The sequence below is a fragment of the Geotrypetes seraphini genome, chromosome 3 (genome assembly GCF_902459505.1).
Source record: "Geotrypetes seraphini chromosome 3, aGeoSer1.1, whole genome shotgun sequence".
NCBI classification, from domain to species: Eukaryota; Metazoa; Chordata; class Amphibia; order Gymnophiona; family Dermophiidae; genus Geotrypetes; species Geotrypetes seraphini.
In genome coordinates this window covers 403,709,479-403,733,533 of record NC_047086.1, presented here as the reverse complement: position 1 = coordinate 403,733,533, position 24,055 = coordinate 403,709,479, and the positions used below count along the sequence as shown (strand labels likewise).

At 47.0% G+C, this 24,055-nt stretch overlaps 1 protein-coding gene across 5 annotated transcripts in view; it reads left to right on the top strand.

Annotated features, from left to right (window-relative positions):
* Positions 1-24,055, top strand: part of CAPN11 (calpain 11) — a 148,724-nt gene that overhangs the window by 82,372 nt on the left and 42,297 nt on the right. For all 5 annotated transcript variants that reach the window (XR_004538739.1, XM_033936851.1, XM_033936852.1 and 2 more), the window contains 3 exons: positions 11,344-11,513; positions 21,611-21,622; positions 23,771-23,982. Coding sequence is in view for 4 of the 5 variants with exons in the window: in XM_033936851.1 (XP_033792742.1) it covers positions 11,344-11,513; positions 21,611-21,622; positions 23,771-23,982 (394 nt within the window). In the remaining variant the exon portion in view is untranslated. The remainder of the gene's footprint in view (positions 1-11,343; positions 11,514-21,610; positions 21,623-23,770; positions 23,983-24,055) is intronic.

Genomic DNA, 24,055 nt, shown 5'->3' with positions numbered 1-24,055 from the left:
TTGTGTGTCTCTATGAGATTACCTGCGTTCCTCTGTCTCCGGTGTGTCTATTTGTGCACAGATGGTGGTGTCTGCGTTTGGGGGTGTGCATGAACCTAGGTTCTTGTATTTGTGGGTATATCTGTCAGGTTACCTGAGTTCCTCTGTCTCCTCTGTGTGTCTCTGTGAGGTTATCTGAATTTCTCTATGTTCTGTGTGTCTCTTTGTGTGTCTCTATGAGATTACCTGCGTTCCTCTGTCTCCTGTGTGTCTCTTTGTGCACAGATGGTGGTGTCTGCGTTTGGGGTGTGTGCATGAACCTAGGTTCTTGTATTTGTGGGTATATCTGTCAGGTTACCTGAGTTCCTCTGTCTCCTCTGTGTGTCTCTGTGAGGTTATCTTAATTCTTCTATGTTCTGTGTGTGTCTATGAGATTACCTGCGTTCCTCTGTCTCCGGTGTGTCTCTTTGTGCACAGATGGTGGTGTCTGCATTTGGGAGGTGTACATGAACCTAGGTTCTCGTATTTGTGGGGATCTCTGTCAGGTACCTGCGTTCCTCTGTCTCCTGTGTGTCTCTTTGTGCACAGATGGTGATGTCTGCGTTTGGGGTGTGTGCATGAACCTAGGTCCTCGTATTTGTGGGTATATCTGTCATGTTACCTGAGTTCCTCTGTCTCCTCTGTGTGTCTCTGTGAGGTTATCTGAATTTCTCTATGTTCTGTGTGTCTCTTTGTGTGTCTCTATGAGATTACCTGCGTTCCTCTGTCTCCGGTGTGTCTCTTTGTGCACAGATGGTGATGTCTGCATTTGGGAGGTGTACATGAACCTAGGTTCTCGTATTTGTGGGGATCTCTGTCAGGTACCTGCGTTCCTCTGTCTCCTGTGTGTCTCTTTGTGCACAGATGGTGGTGTCTGCGTTTGGGGGTGTGCATGAACCTAGGTTCTTGTATTTGTGGGTATATCTGTCAGGTTACCTGAGTTCCTCTGTCTCCTCTGTGTGTCTCTGTGAGGTTATCTGAATTTCTCTATGTTCTGTGTGTCTCTTTGTGTGTCTCTATGAGATTACCTGCGTTCCTCTGTCTCCGGTGTGTCTATTTGTGCACAGATGGTGGTGTCTGCGTTTGGGGGTGTGCATGAACCTAGGTTCTTGTATTTGTGGGTATATCTGTCAGGTTACCTGAGTTCCTCTGTCTCCTCTGTGTGTCTCTGTGAGGTTATCTGAATTCCTCTATGTTCTGTGTGTGTCTATGAGATTACCTGCGTTCCTCTGTCTCCGGTGTGTCTCTTTGTGCACAGATGGTGATGTCTGCATTTGGGAGGTGTACATGAACCTAGGTTCTCGTATTTGTGGGGATCTCTGTCAGGTACCTGCGTTCCTCTGTCTCCTGTGTGTCTCTTTGTGCACAGATGGTGGTGTCTGCGTTTGGGGGTGTGCATGAACCTAGGTTCTTGTATTTGTGGGTATATCTGTCAGGTTACCTGAGTTCCTCTGTCTCCTCTGTGTGTCTCTGTGAGGTTATCTGAATTTCTCTATGTTCTGTGTGTCTCTTTGTGTGTCTCTATGAGAGTACCTGCGTTCCTCTGTCTCCGGTGTGTCTATTTGTGCACAGATGGTGGTGTCTACATTTGGGAGGTGTGCATGAACCTAGGTTCTCGTATTTGTGGGGATCTCTGTCAGGTTACCTGCGTTCCTCTGTCTCCTGTGTGTCTCTTTGTGCACAGATGGTGGTGTCTGCGTTTGGGGGTGTGCATGAACCTAGGTCTTCGTATTTGTGGGGATCTCTGTCAGGTTACCTGCGTTCCTCTGTCTCCTGTGTGTCTCTTTGTGCACAAATGGTGGTGTCTGCGTTTGGGGGGTGTGCATGAACCTAGGTTCTTGTATTTGTGGGTATATCTGTCATGTTACCTGAGTTCCTCTGTCTCCTCTGTGTGTCTCTGTGAGGTTATCTGAATTTCTCTATGTTCTGTGTGTCTCTTTGTGTGTCTCTATGAGATTACCTGCGTTCCTCTGTCTCCGGTGTGTCTCTTTGTGCACAGATGGTGGTGTCTGCATTTGGGAGGTGTACATGAACCTAGGTCCTCGTATTTGTGGGGATCTCTGTCAGGTTACCTGCGTTCCTCTGTCTGAATTTCTCTATGTTCTGTGTGTCTCTTTGTGTGTCTCTATGAGATTACCTGCGTTCCTCTGTCTCCGGTGTGTCTCTTTGTGCACAGATGGTGGTGTCTGCATTTGGGAGGTGTGCATGAACCTAGGTCCTCGTATTTGTGGGGATCTCTGTCAGGTTACCTGCGTTCCTCTGTCTCCTGTGTGTCTCTTTGTGCACAGATGGTGGTGTCTGCGTTTGGGGTGTGTGCATGAACCTAGGTCCTCGTATTTGTGGGTATATCTGTCAGGTTACCTGAGTTCCTCTGTCTCCTCTGTGTGTCTCTGTGAGGTTATCTGAATTCCTCTATGTTCTGTGTGTGTCTATGAGATTACCTGCGTTCCTCTGTCTCCGGTGTGTCTCTTTGTGCACAGATGGTGATGTCTGCATTTGGGAGGTGTACATGAACCTAGGTTCTCGTATTTGTGGGGATCTCTGTCAGGTACCTGCGTTCCTCTGTCTCCTGTGTGTCTCTTTGTGCACAGATGGTGGTGTCTGCGTTTGGGGGTGTGCATGAACCTAGGTTCTTGTATTTGTGGGTATATCTGTCAGGTTACCTGAGTTCCTCTGTCTCCTCTGTGTGTCTCTGTGAGGTTATCTGAATTTCTCTATGTTCTGTGTGTCTCTTTGTGTGTCTCTATGAGATTACCTGCGTTCCTCTGTCTCCGGTGTGTCTCTTTGTGCACAGATGGTGGTGTCTGCATTTGGGAGGTGTACATGAACCTAGATCCTCGTATTTGTGGGGATCTCTATCAGGTTACCTGCGTTCCTCTGTCTCCTGTGTGTCTCTTTGTGCACAGATGGTGCTGTCTGCATTTGGGGGGTGTGCATGAACCTAGGTTCTTGTATTTGTGGGTATATCTGTCAGGTTACCTGCGTTCCTCTGTCTCCTCTGTGTGTCTCTGTGAGGTTATCTGAATTTCTCTATGTTCTGTGTGTCTCTATGAGATTACCTGCGTTCCTCTGTCTCCGGTGTGTCTCTTTGTACAAAGATGGTGGTGTCTGCATTTGGGAGGTGCACATGAATCTAGGTCCTCGTATTTGTGGGGATCTCTGTCAGGTTACCTGCGTTCCTCTGTCTGAATTTCTCTATGTTCTGTGTGTCTCTTTGTGTGTCTCTATGAGATTACCTGCGTTCCTCTGTCTCCGGTGTGTCTCTTTGTGCACAGATGGTGATGTCTGCATTTGGGAGGTGTACATGAACCTAGGTTCTCGTATTTGTGGGGATCTCTGTCAGGTACCTGCGTTCCTCTGTCTCCTGTGTGTCTCTTTGTGCACAGATGGTGGTGTCTGCGTTTGGGGGTGTGCATGAACCTAGGTTCTTGTATTTGTGGGTATATCTGTCAGGTTACCTGAGTTCCTCTGTCTCCTCTGTGTGTCTCTGTGAGGTTATCTGAATTTCTCTATGTTCTGTGTGTCTCTTTGTGTGTCTCTATGAGATTACCTGCGTTCCTCTGTCTCCGGTGTGTCTATTTGTGCACAGATGGTGGTGTCTACATTTGGGAGGTGTACATGAACCTAGGTTCTCGTATTTGTGGGGATCTCTGTCAGGTACCTGCGTTCCTCTGTCTCCTGTGTGTCTCTTTGTGCACAGATGGTGGTGTCTGCGTTTGGGGGTGTGCATGAACCTAGGTCCTCGTATTTGTGGGGATCTCTGTCAGGTTACCTGCGTTCCTCTGTCTCCTGTGTGTCTCTTTGTGCACAGATGGTGGTGTCTGCGTTTGGGGTGTGTGCATGAACCTAGGTCCTCGTATTTGTGGGTATATCTGTCAGGTTACCTGAGTTCCTCTGTCTCCTCTGTGTGTCTCTGTGAGGTTATCTGAATTTCTCTATGTTCTGTGTGTCTCTTTGTGTGTCTCTATGAGATTACCTGCGTTCCTCTGTCTCCGGTGTGTCTCTTTGTGCACAGATGGTGATGTCTGCATTTGGGAGGTGTACATGAACCTAGGTTCTCGTATTTGTGGGGATCTCTGTCAGGTACCTGCGTTCCTCTGTCTCCTGTGTGTCTCTTTGTGCACAGATGGTGGTGTCTGCGTTTGGGGGTGTGCATGAACCTAGGTTCTTGTAGTTGTGGGTATATCTGTCAGGTTACCTGAGTTCCTCTGTCTCCTCTGTGTGTCTCTGTGAGGTTATCTGAATTTCTCTATGTTCTGTGTGTCTCTTTGTGTGTCTCTATGAGATTACCTGCGTTCCTCTGTCTCCGGTGTGTCTATTTGTGCACAGATGGTGGTGTCTGCGTTTGGGGGTGTGCATGAACCTAGGTTCTTGTATTTGTGGGTATATCTGTCAGGTTACCTGAGTTCCTCTGTCTCCTCTGTGTGTCTCTGTGAGGTTATCTGAATTTCTCTATGTTCTGTGTGTCTCTTTGTGTGTCTCTATGAGATTACCTGCGTTCCTCTGTCTCCTGTGTGTCTCTTTGTGCACAGATGGTGGTGTCTGCGTTTGGGGTGTGTGCATGAACCTAGGTTCTTGTATTTGTGGGTATATCTGTCAGGTTACCTGAGTTCCTCTGTCTCCTCTGTGTGTCTCTGTGAGGTTATCTTAATTCTTCTATGTTCTGTGTGTGTCTATGAGATTACCTGCGTTCCTCTGTCTCCGGTGTGTCTCTTTGTGCACAGATGGTGGTGTCTGCATTTGGGAGGTGTACATGAACCTAGGTTCTCGTATTTGTGGGGATCTCTGTCAGGTACCTGCGTTCCTCTGTCTCCTGTGTGTCTCTTTGTGCACAGATGGTGATGTCTGCGTTTGGGGTGTGTGCATGAACCTAGGTCCTCGTATTTGTGGGTATATCTGTCATGTTACCTGAGTTCCTCTGTCTCCTCTGTGTGTCTCTGTGAGGTTATCTGAATTTCTCTATGTTCTGTGTGTCTCTTTGTGTGTCTCTATGAGATTACCTGCGTTCCTCTGTCTCCGGTGTGTCTCTTTGTGCACAGATGGTGATGTCTGCATTTGGGAGGTGTACATGAACCTAGGTTCTCGTATTTGTGGGGATCTCTGTCAGGTACCTGCGTTCCTCTGTCTCCTGTGTGTCTCTTTGTGCACAGATGGTGGTGTCTGCGTTTGGGGGTGTGCATGAACCTAGGTTCTTGTATTTGTGGGTATATCTGTCAGGTTACCTGAGTTCCTCTGTCTCCTCTGTGTGTCTCTGTGAGGTTATCTGAATTTCTCTATGTTCTGTGTGTCTCTTTGTGTGTCTCTATGAGATTACCTGCGTTCCTCTGTCTCCGGTGTGTCTATTTGTGCACAGATGGTGGTGTCTGCGTTTGGGGGTGTGCATGAACCTAGGTTCTTGTATTTGTGGGTATATCTGTCAGGTTACCTGAGTTCCTCTGTCTCCTCTGTGTGTCTCTGTGAGGTTATCTGAATTCCTCTATGTTCTGTGTGTGTCTATGAGATTACCTGCGTTCCTCTGTCTCCGGTGTGTCTCTTTGTGCACAGATGGTGATGTCTGCATTTGGGAGGTGTACATGAACCTAGGTTCTCGTATTTGTGGGGATCTCTGTCAGGTACCTGCGTTCCTCTGTCTCCTGTGTGTCTCTTTGTGCACAGATGGTGGTGTCTGCGTTTGGGGGTGTGCATGAACCTAGGTTCTTGTATTTGTGGGTATATCTGTCAGGTTACCTGAGTTCCTCTGTCTCCTCTGTGTGTCTCTGTGAGGTTATCTGAATTTCTCTATGTTCTGTGTGTCTCTTTGTGTGTCTCTATGAGAGTACCTGCGTTCCTCTGTCTCCGGTGTGTCTATTTGTGCACAGATGGTGGTGTCTACATTTGGGAGGTGTGCATGAACCTAGGTTCTCGTATTTGTGGGGATCTCTGTCAGGTTACCTGCGTTCCTCTGTCTCCTGTGTGTCTCTTTGTGCACAGATGGTGGTGTCTGCGTTTGGGGGTGTGCATGAACCTAGGTCTTCGTATTTGTGGGGATCTCTGTCAGGTTACCTGCGTTCCTCTGTCTCCTGTGTGTCTCTTTGTGCACAAATGGTGGTGTCTGCGTTTGGGGGGTGTGCATGAACCTAGGTTCTTGTATTTGTGGGTATATCTGTCATGTTACCTGAGTTCCTCTGTCTCCTCTGTGTGTCTCTGTGAGGTTATCTGAATTTCTCTATGTTCTGTGTGTCTCTTTGTGTGTCTCTATGAGATTACCTGCGTTCCTCTGTCTCCGGTGTGTCTCTTTGTGCACAGATGGTGGTGTCTGCATTTGGGAGGTGTACATGAACCTAGGTCCTCGTATTTGTGGGGATCTCTGTCAGGTTACCTGCGTTCCTCTGTCTGAATTTCTCTATGTTCTGTGTGTCTCTTTGTGTGTCTCTATGAGATTACCTGCGTTCCTCTGTCTCCGGTGTGTCTCTTTGTGCACAGATGGTGGTGTCTGCATTTGGGAGGTGTGCATGAACCTAGGTCCTCGTATTTGTGGGGATCTCTGTCAGGTTACCTGCGTTCCTCTGTCTCCTGTGTGTCTCTTTGTGCACAGATGGTGGTGTCTGCGTTTGGGGTGTGTGCATGAACCTAGGTCCTCGTATTTGTGGGTATATCTGTCAGGTTACCTGAGTTCCTCTGTCTCCTCTGTGTGTCTCTGTGAGGTTATCTGAATTCCTCTATGTTCTGTGTGTGTCTATGAGATTACCTGCGTTCCTCTGTCTCCGGTGTGTCTCTTTGTGCACAGATGGTGATGTCTGCATTTGGGAGGTGTACATGAACCTAGGTTCTCGTATTTGTGGGGATCTCTGTCAGGTACCTGCGTTCCTCTGTCTCCTGTGTGTCTCTTTGTGCACAGATGGTGGTGTCTGCGTTTGGGGGTGTGCATGAACCTAGGTTCTTGTATTTGTGGGTATATCTGTCAGGTTACCTGAGTTCCTCTGTCTCCTCTGTGTGTCTCTGTGAGGTTATCTGAATTTCTCTATGTTCTGTGTGTCTCTTTGTGTGTCTCTATGAGATTACCTGCGTTCCTCTGTCTCCGGTGTGTCTCTTTGTGCACAGATGGTGGTGTCTGCATTTGGGAGGTGTACATGAACCTAGATCCTCGTATTTGTGGGGATCTCTATCAGGTTACCTGCGTTCCTCTGTCTCCTGTGTGTCTCTTTGTGCACAGATGGTGCTGTCTGCATTTGGGGGGTGTGCATGAACCTAGGTTCTTGTATTTGTGGGTATATCTGTCAGGTTACCTGCGTTCCTCTGTCTCCTCTGTGTGTCTCTGTGAGGTTATCTGAATTTCTCTATGTTCTGTGTGTCTCTATGAGATTACCTGCGTTCCTCTGTCTCCGGTGTGTCTCTTTGTACAAAGATGGTGGTGTCTGCATTTGGGAGGTGCACATGAATCTAGGTCCTCGTATTTGTGGGGATCTCTGTCAGGTTACCTGCGTTCCTCTGTCTGAATTTCTCTATGTTCTGTGTGTCTCTTTGTGTGTCTCTATGAGATTACCTGCGTTCCTCTGTCTCCGGTGTGTCTCTTTGTGCACAGATGGTGGTGTCTGCATTTGGGAGGTGTGCATGAACCTAGGTCCTCGTATTTGTGGGGATCTCTGTCAGGTTACCTGCGTTCCTCTGTCTCCTGTGTGTCTCTTTGTGCACAGATGGTGGTGTCTGCGTTTGGGGTGTGTGCATGAACCTAGGTCCTCGTATTTGTGGGTATATCTGTCAGGTTACCTGAGTTCCTCTGTCTCCTCTGTGTGTCTCTGTGAGGTTATCTGAATTTCTCTATGTTCTGTGTGTCTCTTTGTGTGTCTCTATGAGATTACCTGCGTTCCTCTGTCTCCGGTGTGTCTCTTTGTGCACAGATGGTGATGTCTGCATTTGGGAGGTGTACATGAACCTAGGTTCTCGTATTTGTGGGGATCTCTGTCAGGTACCTGCGTTCCTCTGTCTCCTGTGTGTCTCTTTGTGCACAGATGGTGGTGTCTGCGTTTGGGGGTGTGCATGAACCTAGGTTCTTGTATTTGTGGGTATATCTGTCAGGTTACCTGAGTTCCTCTGTCTCCTCTGTGTGTCTCTGTGAGGTTATCTGAATTTCTCTATGTTCTGTGTGTCTCTTTGTGTGTCTCTATGAGATTACCTGCGTTCCTCTGTCTCCGGTGTGTCTATTTGTGCACAGATGGTGGTGTCTACATTTGGGAGGTGTACATGAACCTAGGTTCTCGTATTTGTGGGGATCTCTGTCAGGTACCTGCGTTCCTCTGTCTCCTGTGTGTCTCTTTGTGCACAGATGGTGGTGTCTGCGTTTGGGGGTGTGCATGAACCTAGGTCTTCGTATTTGTGGGGATCTCTGTCAGGTTACCTGCGTTCCTCTGTCTCCTGTGTGTCTCTTTGTGCACAAATGGTGGTGTCTGCGTTTGGGGGGTGTGCATGAACCTAGGTTCTTGTATTTGTGGGTATATCTGTCATGTTACCTGAGTTCCTCTGTCTCCTCTGTGTGTCTCTGTGAGGTTATCTGAATTCCTCTATGTTCTGTGTGTGTCTATGAGATTACCTGCGTTCCTCTGTCTCCGGTGTGTCTCTTTGTGCACAGATGGTGGTGTCTGCGTTTGGGGGTGTGCATGAACCTAGGTTCTTGTATTTGTGGGTATATCTGTCAGGTTACCTGAGTTCCTCTGTCTCCTCTGTGTGTCTCTGTGAGGTTATCTGAATTTCTCTATGTTCTGTGTGTCTCTTTGTGTGTCTCTATGAGATTACCTGCGTTCCTCTGTCTCCGGTGTGTCTCTTTGTGCACAGATGGTGGTGTCTGCGTTTGGGGGTGTGCATGAACCTAGGTTCTTGTATTTGTGGGTATATCTGTCAGGTTACCTGAGTTCCTCTGTCTCCTCTGTGTGTCTCTGTGAGGTTATCTGAATTCCTCTATGTTCTGTGTGTGTCTATGAGATTACCTGCGTTCCTCTGTCTCCGGTGTGTCTCTTTGTGCACAGATGGTGATGTCTGCATTTGGGAGGTGTACATGAACCTAGGTTCTCGTATTTGTGGGGATCTCTGTCAGGTACCTGCGTTCCTCTGTCTCCTGTGTGTCTCTTTGTGCACAGATGGTGGTGTCTGCGTTTGGGGTGTGTGCATGAACCTAGGTTCTTGTATTTGTGGGTATATCTGTCAGGTTACCTGAGTTCCTCTGTCTCCTCTGTGTGTCTCTGTGAGGTTATCTGAATTCCTCTATGTTCTGTGTGTGTCTATGAGATTACCTGCGTTCCTCTGTCTCCGGTGTGTCTCTTTGTGCACAGATGGTGATGTCTGCATTTGGGAGGTGTACATGAACCTAGGTTCTCGTATTTGTGGGGATCTCTGTCAGGTACCTGCGTTCCTCTGTCTCCTGTGTGTCTCTTTGTGCACAAATGGTGGTGTCTGCGTTTGGGGGGTGTGCATGAACCTAGGTTCTTGTATTTGTGGGTATATCTGTCAGGTTACCTGAGTTCCTCTGTCTCCTCTGTGTGTCTCTGTGAGGTTATCTGAATTTCTCTATGTTCTGTGTGTCTCTTTGTGTGTCTCTATGAGAGTACCTGCGTTCCTCTGTCTCCGGTGTGTCTATTTGTGCACAGATGGTGGTGTCTACATTTGGGAGGTGTGCATGAACCTAGGTTCTCGTATTTGTGGGGATCTCTGTCAGGTTACCTGCGTTCCTCTGTCTCCTCTGTGTGTCTCTGTGAGGTTATCTGAATTTCTCTATGTTCTGTGTGTCTCTTTGTGTGTCTCTATGAGAGTACCTGCGTTCCTCTGTCTCCGGTGTGTCTATTTGTGCACAGATGGTGGTGTCTACATTTGGGAGGTGTACATGAACCTAGGTTCTCGTATTTGTGGGGATCTCTGTCAGGTACCTGCGTTCCTCTGTCTCCTGTGTGTCTCTTTGTGCACAGATGGTGGTGTCTGCGTTTGGGGGTGTGCATGAACCTAGGTCTTCGTATTTGTGGGGATCTCTGTCAGGTTACCTGCGTTCCTCTGTCTCCTGTGTGTCTCTTTGTGCACAAATGGTGGTGTCTGCGTTTGGGGGGTGTGCATGAACCTAGGTTCTTGTATTTGTGGGTATATCTGTCATGTTACCTGAGTTCCTCTGTCTCCTCTGTGTGTCTCTGTGAGGTTATCTGAATTCCTCTATGTTCTGTGTGTGTCTATGAGATTACCTGCGTTCCTCTGTCTCCGGTGTGTCTCTTTGTGCACAGATGGTGGTGTCTGCGTTTGGGGGTGTGCATGAACCTAGGTTCTTGTATTTGTGGGTATATCTGTCAGGTTACCTGAGTTCCTCTGTCTCCTCTGTGTGTCTCTGTGAGGTTATCTGAATTTCTCTATGTTCTGTGTGTCTCTTTGTGTGTCTCTATGAGATTACCTGCGTTCCTCTGTCTCCGGTGTGTCTCTTTGTGCACAGATGGTGGTGTCTGCGTTTGGGGGTGTGCATGAACCTAGGTTCTTGTATTTGTGGGTATATCTGTCAGGTTACCTGAGTTCCTCTGTCTCCTCTGTGTGTCTCTGTGAGGTTATCTGAATTTCTCTATGTTCTGTGTGTCTCTTTGTGTGTCTCTATGAGAGTACCTGCGTTCCTCTGTCTCCGGTGTGTCTATTTGTGCACAGATGGTGGTGTCTACATTTGGGAGGTGTGCATGAACCTAGGTTCTCGTATTTGTGAGGATCTCTGTCAGGTTACCTGCGTTCCTCTGTCTCCTGTGTGTCTCTTTGTGCACAGATGGTGGTGTCTGCATTTGGGGGGTGTGCATGAACCTAGGTCTTCGTATTTGTGGGGATCTCTGTCAGGTTACCTGCGTTCCTCTGTCTCCTGTGTGTCTCTTTGTGCACAAATGGTGGTGTCTGCGTTTGGGGGGTGTGCATGAACCTAGGTTCTTGTATTTGTGGGTATATCTGTCATGTTACCTGAGTTCCTCTGTCTCCTCTGTGTGTCTCTGTGAGGTTATCTGAATTTCTCTATGTTCTGTGTGTCTCTTTGTGTGTCTATGAGATTACCTGCGTTCCTCTGTCTCCTGTGTGTCTCTTTGTGCACAGATGGTGGTGTCTGCGTTTGGGAGGTGTGCATGAACCTAGGTCCTCGTATTTGTGGGGATCTCTGTCAGGTTACCTGAGTTCCTCTGTCTCCTCTGTGTGTCTCTGTGAGTGTTACTTGACTTCCTCTATTTTGTGTTTCTTAATAATCTCTGTTACCCTGTATTTGTGTGTCTGTGGTTCTGTCCAAGCCAACATCTGCGGTGCTGATGTCAGAGCTGTGCTTGCCTTCAGTCTGTTTTCTCTTGGTCCTTTCTGTAGCTACCTTCTGGATTAACCCACAGTTTAAGATCACACTCCTGGAAGAGGACGATGACCCTGATGACAATGAACTGGCCTGCTCTTGCCTCGTGGCTCTCATGCAGAAGAATCGGCGGCGGGAGCGGAGGGCGGGGGGTGATCTCCATACAATTGGCTTTGCTGTCTATGAGGTATCACTTCCAGAAATCCTTTTTTCTCTCCTCCCCTCTCCCTTTTCTGCTATTTCTTCTCCTATCTTCTCCTCTTCTTCCAGTCTCCTTTTTCTTTTCTCTCTTTCTACTCTTTCTTTGTTTCCTCCTCTTTTCCAGTCTTCTTTTTCTTCTCTGTCTCCTCTCCTTCTCTTTCCCTTTCTGCTATTTCTTCTCCTATCTCCTCCTCTTCTTCCAATCTCCTTTCTTTTCTCTCTCTCTACTCTTTCTTTGTCTCCTCCTCTTCTTCCAGTTTTTTTTTTTCTTCTCAGTCTCCTCCTCTTCTTCCAGTCTTCTTTTTCTTCTCTCTCTGCTGCTCTTCTTCCAGCCTCTTTTTCTTCTTTCTCCCTTTCTACTCTTTCTTCTGTCTCCTCCTCTTCCAGTCTCCTTTTCTTTTCTCTTTCTACTCTTTCGTTGTCTCCTCCTCTTCTTCCAGCCCCCTTTTATTCTCTTTCTTCTCAGTCTCCTCCTCTTCTTCCAGTCTCTTTCTTCTCTGTCTGCTCCTCTTCTTCTCTCTCCCTTTCTACTCTTTGTTCTGTCTCCTCCTCTTCCAGTCTCTTCTCTCCTCTTCTTCTATCTATCTTTCTATTCTTTCTTCTCTGTCTCCTCTTTTTCTCTCTCCCTTTCTGCTCTTTGTTCTCTTTTTCTTTACATTACATTCATAGACTTTTATATTCCACAATACCACAAAACAGTTTTATGTAGCTTCCAGTAAGAGAACCAGAACAATTTCCTTGGGAAACAAAACAATATAATAAGTAACATTACCCAGCACTCATCAGATCAATTTCTCGATAGACTCGCCAGCTGATATCCAAAGACTTTTGAAAGAAAAATGCTGAATAAACCTTTCTGATTGTTCGATAATTCTGCATAAATCTGCAGAGGGGGAAAGTTTCACTCAAGAGAAGCTTGATGAAAATACTCTCTTATAATAAAGACACAGCGTTAGGAAAACGCAATAGAATAGTACTTCACAGCATTTTAACCTTATTACCTTTAATAATAATAATTTTATTTCTTGTATATCGCTATACCGTGAGGTTCATAGTGGTTTACAGTAGATACAGAAGAGATGCAATTAAGTAAGATTAATTAAAATGAAGAAAAAGTACCGTATTTTCACGCAAATAACACGCACCCGTATAAAACGCGCACACGGATATAGCGCGCAGAAATCACGATGATTTGCACAAAAACTTTGATATACCGCGCTCACGGGTATACCGCGCATGCTGCCCGACGCTCCTTTCGCCCGCCCTGACTTTCCGTGCGCTGTCCCGACTCTCCGTTCACCCCCCCTGACTTCCGTGCACTGTCCCCCCTTGAAGGTCTGTCCCCATCCTGAAAGCCTGATGCCCCCCCCCCGACGTCCGATACATCCCTCCCCCCCCCCCGAAGGACCGCCGACTCCCCAACAATATCGGGCCAGGAGGGAGCCCAAATCCTCCTGGCCACGGCGACCCCCTAACCCCACCCCGCACTACATTACGGGCAGGAGGGATCCCAGGCCCTCCTGCCCTCGACGCAAACCCCCCTCCCCCCCAAGAACCTCCGACCGCCCCCCAGCCGACCCGCGATCCCCCTGGCGACCCCCACGACCCCCCCACCCCCCTTCCCCGTACCTTTAGTAGTTGGCCGGACAGACGGGAGCCAAACCCGCCTGTCCGGCAGGCAGCCAACGAAGGAATGAGGCCGGATTGGCCCATCCATCCTAAAGCTCCGCCTACTGGTGGGGCCTAAGGCGCGTGGGCCAATCAGAATAGGCCCTGGAGCCTTAGGTCCCACCTGGGGGCGCGGCCTGAGGCACATGGTCGCCAGGGGGATCGCGGGTCGGCTGGGGGGCGGTCGGAGGTTCTTGGGGGGGAGGGGGGTTTGCGTCGAGGGCAGGAGGGCCTGGGATCCCTCCTGCCCGTAATGTAGTGCGGGGTGGGGTTAGGGGGTCGCCGTGGCCAGGAGGGTTTGGGCTCCCTTCTGGCCCAACTACCAAAGGTACGGGGAAGGGGGGTGGGGGGGTCGGGGGGGACGCCAGGGGGATCGCGGGTCGGCTGAGAGGCGGTCGGAGGTTCTTGGGGGGGAGGGGGGTTTGCGTCGAGGGCAGGAGGGCCTGGGATCCCTCCTGCCCGTAATGTAGTGCGGTGTGGGGTTAGGGGGTCGCCGTGGCCAGGAGGGTTTGGGCTCCCTTCTGGCCCGATATTGTCGGGAAGTCGGCGGTCGTTCGGGGTGGGGGTGCGAGTGGTCCTGCCGGGGGGGGGGGATGTATCGGACGTCGGGGAGTCGGCCGGGCAAGAGGGCTTGGGCTCCCTCTTGCTCCGATCGTGGATGCGGGTGTGGGTGGGAGCGCGTGCGAGCGGTCGTTCGGGGTGGGGGTGCGAGTGGTCCTGCCGGGGGGGGGGGGGATGTATCGGACGTCGGGGAGTCGGCCGGGCAAGAGGGCTTGGGCTCCCTCTTGCTCCGATCGTGGATGCGGGTGCGGATGGGAGCGCGTGCGAGCGGTCGTTTGGGGTGGGGGTGCGAGCGGTCCTGCTGGGGGGGTGAATCGGGCGTCAGGCGGGGTGGGAACTATGTTTTAAAACTTTGGTATACCGCGCTCACGCATATAACGCGCGAGGGGTATGCGCGGTAGGTAAAAACGCGTATAACGCGCGCGTTATATGCGTGAAAATACGGTACTTAGAGTTTCCTGACTGTCCCAAAGGCTCACAATCTTGCTAAAGTACTTGAGAAAAATAGATTAATTAGGCTAGAAACATAGAATAGAAGAAGGCAGGAGAAACAGTACATAGGAAAATTAATTTAGAATATATTATATAGGAGTTTTTTTTCAGATATGATATATGGGAAGGATTTAACATAATAAACATAATAAATTATGTATCATTAAAAAATTAAATCTAGTAACATTACAAAGATTCTAAACTGAATTCCATACATTGATTGAGTAAATGGTTTAGTAAAAGATTTTAGAAATTGAAATTGGTTACATTAATTAAGAAAATTGAACCAGGTAGTAGACTAAAGTTGGGAATATAAAGAGGAGATAGAAGGAGAAGAGTTTAGGTAGATTGAATATGCTTAGTGAATAAATGGGTTTTGATTTCTTTTCGGAAGGCTTTGATATTAGATGTTGTGATCAGCAATTTAGAGATTGGAGGATCAATTTTAGCTGCATGTGTCACTAGGAGGCCATCATAAAATTTCTTTCGCAGGGTGTCTTTGAATGATGGGTAGGAGAGTAGGGTCTGTGACCTCCTTGTTCTGGTTGGAAGTAGACGATTTAGGCGATTGCAAAGATAGGAAGGGGCCGTACCGTAAATTACTTTGAAGAGTATATACAGTATAACTTGAAATGAATTCTGCCTCGGATTGGTAGCCAGTGTGAATCTAGAGAAGCGTTAGTTATAGGGTCAAATCTTCCAAGAGAATAAATCAATCGAAGAGCAGTATTCTGAACAGTCTGGAGTCGTTTGATCGAGAATGTTACAATAGTCTACTAGTCCTAGTACAAGAGATTGAACCATAATCCTGTATTGGTCTTTATCATAGAATTTTCTAATTTTTCTTAAATTGCGCATTGTGAAGAATGCTTTTTGGGTAGTTTTTTTTAATTGAGTCTGCATTGTGCAGCATCTGTCTATTAATACACCCAAAATTTTCAGGGAGACCTGCATTGGATACTTAATTGTTTTGAATTCCAATTCCTTTAGGCAGACGTATTAAATGTATCACATAAGACAGAGCCTTCCCAAGGATTACCCGAAATACTATTTTGCACAGTTTGAATTGGATTTATGCCTCTATGGGTAACCAATGAAGGTTACATCACATTACATAAATATTTATGAATCGCTAAATCTATTGGAAGAAAGTTCCACCATTTTGCTGGCAAATATGGAAAAGATATAGTGTGTATTGTTTTATATTTAATACCTGTAGGATTCGGAAATCTTATCCTCAGATGATTGCTAATCCAGCTGTAGTTCTTAACATAATCCGGGATTTCTCCATGGAAGATCAAGACAACCAATGTGCATAATTTAAAAATACCCCTTGCTTTGAAAGGACGTCAGTGTAATCTGAGATATAAAGGCATCACCTTATCATCATATCAGCCTAGCAGCAGCATTCTGAATGGTCTGCCATTTTCTGTGTATTCTTACTGTCCAACCTCCATAAAGAACATTACAGTAATCTAGTTGAGACAATACAAGATCTCTAAGCAATAGAGTTGCTCTATCATATCTGTGGTCACAATAAATCAGGTGAGCAGCTGTGTTCTGGATCCTCTGTAGCTTTTTCAAAAGAAATTTATGATGACCAATGTCAATAACATTGCAGTTATCGAAAACATGGTAACATAGTAAATGACGTCAGATAAAGACTCGAGTGATTCATCCAGTCTGCCCAACCGTACACGCTCTATAAATTGATAATTTAATTTAAATGGTCCTTTTTCTTAGATATCTCTGGGCCAGAAATCCAGAGTTCTGCCCTGATATTGTGCTACTGGAGTCTCCATCAAAGCTCACCATCTAAACCATCGAAGCCCTCCCCAGCCCATCCTCAACTGAATAGCCATATACGGGACACAGACCATGCAAGTCTGCCCAGTACTGGCCTTAGTTCTTCAATATATACCATTCATTTTCTGATTAGAAATCTTCTGTGTTCATCCCATGCTTTTTTGAACTCTGTCACTGTTTTTCTCTTCACCGCCTCCCTCGAGAGCACATTCCAGGCATCAACGTCCCTCTCCATGAAGAATTACAGTATTTCCTTAAATTGATCTTGAGTCTCCCACCCCTCAACCTCAAATTATGTCCTCTGGTTTTACCATTTTCCTTTCTCTGGAAAAGATTTTGTTCTACGTTAATACCTTTCAAGTATTTGAACGTCTGAATCATATCTCCCCTGTCTCTCCTTTCCTCTAGGGTATACATATTCAGGGCTTCCAGTCTCTCCACATGCATCTTTTGGTGCAAACCTCCTACCATCTTTGACGCCTTTCTCTGGACCGCTTCAAGTCTTCTTATGTCCTTTGCCAGATACGGTCTCCAAAACTGAACACAATACTCCAAGTGGGGCCTCACCAAGGACCTGTACAGGGGCATCAACACCTTCTTCCTTCTACTGGCTACACCTCTCTTTATACAGCCCAGCATCCTTCTGGCAGCAGCCACTGCCTTGTCACACTGTTTTTTCGCCTTTAGACCTTTGGACACTATCACCCCAAGGTCCCTCTCCCCGTCCATGCATATCAGCCTCTCACCTCCCAGCACATACGGCTCCTTCCGATTTCTAATCTCCAAATGCATTACTCTGCACTTCTTTGCATTGAATTTTAATTGCCAGATGTTGGACCATTCCTCTAACTTTTGCAGATCCTTTTTCATGTTTTCCACTCCTTCCTCGGTGTCTACTCTGTTACAAACCTTGGTATCATCTGCAAAAAGGCAAACCTTTCCTTCTAACCCTTCGGCAATGTCGCTTACAAAGATATTGAACAGGATCGGGCCCAGCACTGATCCTTGAGGGACTCTACTGCTCACCTTTCCTTCCATTAACCACCACCCTCTGGCATCTGTCCGTCAATCAGACGCCAAACTTTGCACAACTGGTGGAAAACCTGATATAGCTACAAAATCAAAATTGTCCTCAATTTTCTTAATGATAAAAAAGACTTCTTTTATTTGCAACTCTGCTGTCGGCAAACTATATCAGACTCCTAAAACCTTTATACAGTAGAAGACTCAAATTTAAAACTGGGATTCCCCAGTATGTTGTCATTCCAGATGTTATCAAACACCTATTAACAGAAAATTGTTTTTTGCTTTATTTAGTTTCAGAGTATGGACCAAAATCCAACCCTCTATCAAATATAAGCAGTCTTTAATTTTAATTGATACATCCTGTGAAGAGTATAATTGTGTCCTTCTCTTTCTCTCTTTCTACTCTTTCTTTCTTTTCATTTCATTCTCTTTCTGCTCCTTCTATCTCCTTTCTCTCTGTTCCTTATTCTGTCTCCTCTTCTCTCTCTCTCTTTCTGCTTTTTCCTCCTCCTCCTTTTCATCTCATTCTCTTTCTGCTCCTGTCTGTCTCCTTCTCTCTGTCTCTCTCTGTTTTATTTGATCTCCTCTTTTCTCCCTTTCTGCTATTCCTTCTCTCCACGGTCTTCTCACTTCTCTTCTTCCCTCCTTTCTACCCTTTTCTTCTCTTCCCTTCCCCACTCTCCTCTTTGAAATACAGAAATTTTAATTGATTTGACAGTTTGCACAAAAGTATACAACCCTTTTAGTAAAGAATTGCAAAGCACAGGGAGGACAGCAACAAGAAGAATTTCCAGGTTTTAAGTTTGGTCCATATAGTCCCTGGTCAAGTCACATTTCTGGCCCAGTGGCAGGATACAATATGTTTTTCTACTTCCTCTTTTCCCCAGAATCATGCTGAGTCTTTCCTGCTCTGTCTATGATTTTCTCTCTTAGTTTTGGGAAATGTGCATCTCTGATCTCTTTGTATTTTGCACAGTGCAGGAGGAAATGCATTTCTGTTTCTAGTTGCCAGCTCTGTGGGTGCTGCGGGGGCTTGAGCACCCCCACCATGGAGCAAATTCCTTTTACTATGACTAGGGAAACCAAAGAGGGGAAGCCCAGTAGAAATCTCACTCCTCCAGTTCAGTGTCCATGAAAACTCTCCCAGCAATGGGTGCTGCAAAAAGGATATTCAGATTCTAGGGGGTCATTTCTCTCTTTCTCCACCAGGTAACATGAAACAAAAAATGCTGTAAAAAATTGATTCCACACATACGTGGCAAATTAGCCTTCTCATAACAACATTAAAAGGGGAAGGGGTTAAAAGGTCATGGATTAGATATACAGTACACTTCTCCCTCCGTATTTGCGGTTTCAGCATTCGCGGTTTCGATTATTCAAGGTTTTTTGCTTGCTGGCTCCTCCCCCCCAAATTGCATCAGCTTGCATAGAGAAATTGCTGATTCAGCACTTTCTTCAGGAACAGGCCAGGTCTCCCACCATGTTATTTATGGTTTCACCATATTCATGATGGTTTTTATGTTTAAATCTATTTTATTAAATTTTTCAATAAACCAACCAATATACAAACAGTCAAAACAAAGTAATACACAGTATACAAAGCCCCACCTACCCACCCACCAACTACGCCCTCCCCGGGAACAGCCACACCACCAAACAAAGCTTGTGAGTAAATCAGTATAATAAGCGATTTCTAGCTGTGGGCGACAAAGTAGAACAGAAAGGCATCCAACAACGAAGAAATAAAGTACCCTGCTTAGAGTCCAGGTCCGGAATAGCCTGGCGTTCATATCTCACCAGATGGATCATCTGGGTCCACCAGTGAGAGACAGTAGGAGTCTGTGGAGTCAACCAACATTGTAAGATAGTCTTTATACCCACAAAAATGGCCCTCTGAATCACGATGGTTTTTAATAGAAAACAGCAAATAACATATAAAAAAGTTATTCACAGTTTTTCAGTATTTGCGGTTCTGTTAATCCCTTATCACAGTGAATACGGAGGGAGAAGTGTACTGCCTTTCAATAAATAATTTCTTTGTCCCTAGTAATTTGCCAGTACTCTGGTATCTCCCTCCATACCCTTCCTTGTAGTCTGGCATCTCTCTCCACATCCCTCCCCCCTGCAATTTGACATCTCTCTCCTCTCCTTTCCTCCCCCATAGTCTAGTATGTCTCTCCTCTCCTTCTCTTCTCTCCTCCCCCGTCCTGTGATCTGGTATCTGTCTCCCCCACCCCCCCTCTCATGCTCTACCATTTCTCTTCTCTCCTTTCCTGCCCCTTTCCCAATGATCTGGCATCTCCTTCTCCCTCTCCACAATTTAGCCTCTTTCTCCCTTATCTCTCCCTCCCTCCCTCCCCCCCAAGTCAGATGCAACATTTCTCTACCCTCCTCCTTCCACAGGATCCGGTACCTCCTCTTCTTTCTCCTCCCTGAAGCTTTTAATCTTTGGACACCGGCAGCTTCAGTCAGCTCAAGCACGCTTCCTTTAGGGACCCAGAAGCTTTTCCTTTGCTTTAGCACAGCAGAGGGAAAGCTTCTGGGCCCCGAAGGTAGCATTTTTAAGCTGAGTGATGCTGCTAGTCTAAGAAGATTAAAAGCTGCAGCATGGGGGAAGAGGGGGAGAGAGGTGGGATGTCAGGCAGCACAAAAAAAACACGCACAAACCAGCTTTTATGGGTGTCAGTTTTAAGGGTCTTCTGGCAGCCGTCCAGGCAGGTTTAAAACCGGCCTGTTAACATTTCTACGCCAGATGGAGCATCTTTCCACCACCCCCACCCCTGATATCTTGCTCTGTTCTCTCCTCTCACCCCTCCCAGAGGTCCTCCAACCTTCCAACAGATTATCAGCAGCTTCAGTGATTGAAACACCTACTAGCGGCCACTCCTTAAGCCTTTCTGCCGTGTCCTACCTCTGCGGAACAGGAAGTTATAACAAAGGAGGCGGGACATAGCAGAGAGAAGACTTTGAGAATAGACAGCAGAAGTGGGTGTTTCAATCACTGGTGCTGCTGGTGATCCATTAGAAGGTTGAAGGACTGCAGGGGAAGGGGGGTGGAAGAGACTAAACAGAAAATGCTAGTAGTCATAAGAACATAAGAATTGCCGCTGCTGGGTCAGACCAGTGGTCCATCTTGCCCAGCAGTCCTCTCCGAGGCAGCCTTCTGGTCAAAGACCAGCGCCCTAACTGAGATTAGACCTACCTGAGTACGTTCTGGTTCAGCAGGAACTTGTCTAACCTTGTCTTGAATCCCTGGAGGATGTTTTCCCCTATAACAGCCTCTGGAAAAGCGTTCCAGCTTTCTGCCACTCTCTGAGTGAAGAAGAACTTCCTTATGTTTGTATAGAATCTATCCCCTTTCAACTTTAGAGAGTGCCCTCTCGTTCTCTCTACCTTGGAGAGGGTGAACAACCTGTCCTTATCTACTAAGTCTATCCCTTTCAGTGCCTTGAATGTTTTGATCATGTCCCCTCTCAATCTCCTCTGTTCGAGGGAGAAGAGGCCCAGTTTCTCTAATCTTTCATTGTACGGCAGCTCCTCCAAACCCTTAACCATCTTAGTCGCTCTTCTCTGGACCCTTTCGAGTTGTACTGTGTCCTTCTTCATGTACGGCGACCAGTGCTGGATGCAGTACTCCAGGTGAGGGTGCTCCATGGCCCGGTACAGCGGCATGATAACCTTCCACGATCTGTTCGTGATCCCCTTCTTAACCATTCCTAGCATTCTGTTCGCCCTTTTCGCTGCCGCATCACATTGTGAAGATGGCTTCATCGACTTGTCAATCAGAACTCCCAAGTCCCTTTCCTGGGGGGTCTCTCCAAGTACCGCCCCGGACATCCTGTACTCGTGCTTGAGATTTTTGATACCAATAGGAAAAGAGAAAGAGATGCCGAACTTCAGGGAACCTAAAAGATCCAGAACCACCTGAAACTGGGGTGGCACTTGTCACTCCATAGTAATGCCTACGACCCACACTGATTTTGTTTGGGATGGTAAAGGGGTGGCAAGGCAATATGGGAGGGCACTCCCTCCATGGTTCCACCTCCCCCATAGCACACCTACCCCATAGCAACACCACGAAGCAAGACTTTGCATGCAATGCAGTGCTGGAGAAATAGAAACAGAAATGCATTTCTGCCTGTACTGGGCAAAATGTGGGGATTTAAACCCGAATTCTTGTCCTTATGATGCTGCTCAAGGATTTGTGAATGAAATAAACATGATCTCAGCTTCTTGTACGTGTGCCCCCTCTTATGGTAGCAGGTCAGAACTGCAAGTAAGTTGGGTGTTTTCCTTGACTTGGACAGTGGAGGGCACTCTCCCCACCTGGTACACACATCCACACCCTTTAGAATCTAAAGCTACTGGGCTCCTGGATTTTCTCCCAGTAGGATCCATGACCAGGAGGAGGCATCTCAGGTCATAGCTCATGTAATCTCTCTGCCTGTCCCTGTTTGGAATGGAAAAGTGTAGCTCCCTGACTGTACTTTGTGATTCACTCATGCCTTTTTCTGTCTTCTCTCTCTGTAGGTCCCTGATGAGGTATGTTCCTGGCTGGATCTCACAAAATTCTCTCCCCAGGGAGGAAAAGCGAGGGTTCTCTGTGAAGGAATGTCCTAGCAGGCAGAAGAAGCAGGCCTTCTTCCTCTCCCTACTATTTACTGGAAAGAGCACCTGAAATGCAAAACACAGCTAAGCGTTTCTAGACTTATGACAGGAGGAAACCTTGTGAAATGGGAAAGAGGGCAGGAAGGACAGTTGAGGCTAGAAAAGGAGGGGGAGGGAAGAAACAAGCTGGAAAGTCTAGTGTGAGCTGGGCTTAATCCTAAGGATCAGACAGGTTCATTCAGAGCTGTGAACAAAGCCAGTGAAAGAAATGGCAAAGCCGGGTAAGAAAATGAATCACTACAGGACGGGGGAACATGTTGAATGGTGGAGTTCAGATTGTAGTGGCCAGTGGAATCTACTTTGATGGGGGGGAATGACAGTGGGGTACCCCAGGGCTTGGTGCTAAGGCTGACTCTTTTTTTACTACAGTCCGTTCTCGTTATTCACAGTAGTACAGTTCCTGAAAATGTTCACGAATCGCAAAATCGCAAATAACGAAACGTTTGAGCCTATGGTAAAATATGAGGGGGCTGCTGAAAAGTTCTCAGCCCAGCCAACAAAGTTGGGGCAGTCTCCATCGAGGGCTATACACTTATTCCAGGGATTTTCCAATGTTTTCATTCCGTCAAAAAATACAGAACGAAAAAAGTGGAAAATCACTGTACTAAGTGTATAGCCCTCGATGGAGACTGCCCCAACTTTGTTGGCTGGGCTGAGAACTTTTCAGCTGCCTCTCATAGAGGCTCCAGCAGTACCTCTTATGCCTCAAAATTTTATTTATTTATTTATTTGCTCAATTATTTAGCCCGTCCTCCCAAAGGAGCCCAGAACGGGTTAAACCCATAACCACTTTGCCACACACTCCCCATCGTGGAAAGTGAACAGTGGTTCCTGCATGGTACAGTACTATAGATGCTTGTAATTCACTCTCTGGACACTTGGGGGCCATCTTTGAAAGCGAACACCAGACGCAAAGTGAAAATGAAAGCAAAGGAAGCTGGTTTTTTAGAGCAAGTCTGTGAATGCGCAAACACAGCAGCGCAAATGGGGAATGTTGGTCACAATAGATGCACTCGTGGATATACGAAATTGCACATTAGGAGCACATGAATAATGAGAACAGATTGTATCTCTTATTACTAATGTTGCTGAGGGACTGCTGACACACAAGTTGTCTGTTTGCAAATGACTCAGTATACAGGATAACGAAAACCAAAGTCTTCTGATTTGGCCAAAACCCAATCAATGGCTGAAGTTTGCCACTCAGTTTCAGCTAAAACTGAAACTAAAATTGTCACTAAAGCCTGGCCTGGCCCAGCCTAGCCTCCACTCTTACTCTCTCCCCCCCCCCTGTACCATACAGAATGAATTCCCCATTCTCTCCCCATGATCAATAAGCTCCTCTCCCATACATCTTCTGGTGATCTAGTGGCTAGTTACAGCAGGAGTGAGCCCCAATCACTCCTGCCTATACCAGCTCCATTGTCAAAATGGCCGACAAGGTATCAGTGGCAGTTCCATGAGACTGCCACTAGGGATTGCAGCAGCCATTTTGTCAGCAGAGAGAACATGGGTAGAAATGACTGGAGATTGCTCCTGTCCTGTCTAGCCACTAGACCACCAGGGGAAATACATAGGCCCAGGAAGGGGACTTATGGGTGGATATGGAAGGGTTCTCGTTCTATTCAGAGGGAGGGGGTAGAGAAAGCGAGGTGGGCTTCTGTTCAGGGAAGGGAGAGCTGGAGGACCCAGCATAAAGTTTCAGTTCCAGCTGAAAATGCAATGGCATTTTTGGCCGAAATCGAAACAAGACCAAACATGAATTTCAGGCGTGTTTTGACATGGAAACCAAAATTTGATTGACTTCTAATTCATAAATCTTTGATGGGTACGAACATACACTGGGAGTGGTGTAAATATTGAAAAAGGATTGGGCAACACCCTTTAAGAATGGGCAAGAAATTAGAAGCTGTGTGAGTGCTGAAAAATGAAAAATGTGGCACCTTTGGCAGTTAACTGCACGGGCGTGTGCGTCTGTTGGAGGTGATGCTCTGTGTCTCGATGTCCCTCTCTTTGCTCAAGTTTAAGGGCTGCCAGAATGTGCACCTGAAGAAAGATTTCTTCCTGCGACACCAGTCGTGCGCACGCTCCGAGACCTTCATCAACCTGCGTGAGGTCAGCACACAGGTCCGCCTGCCTCCAGGAGAGTACATCGTGGTCCCCTCCACCTTCGATGCACACAAGGAAGGAGACTTCATCTTACGTGTCTTCAGCGAGAAGCACTCGGAAACCGAGTGAGTGATACACACATATGCACTCCACAGGAAGAGAGACACTACCCCTTTTCCTGCCACTAGAGGGAGAGAC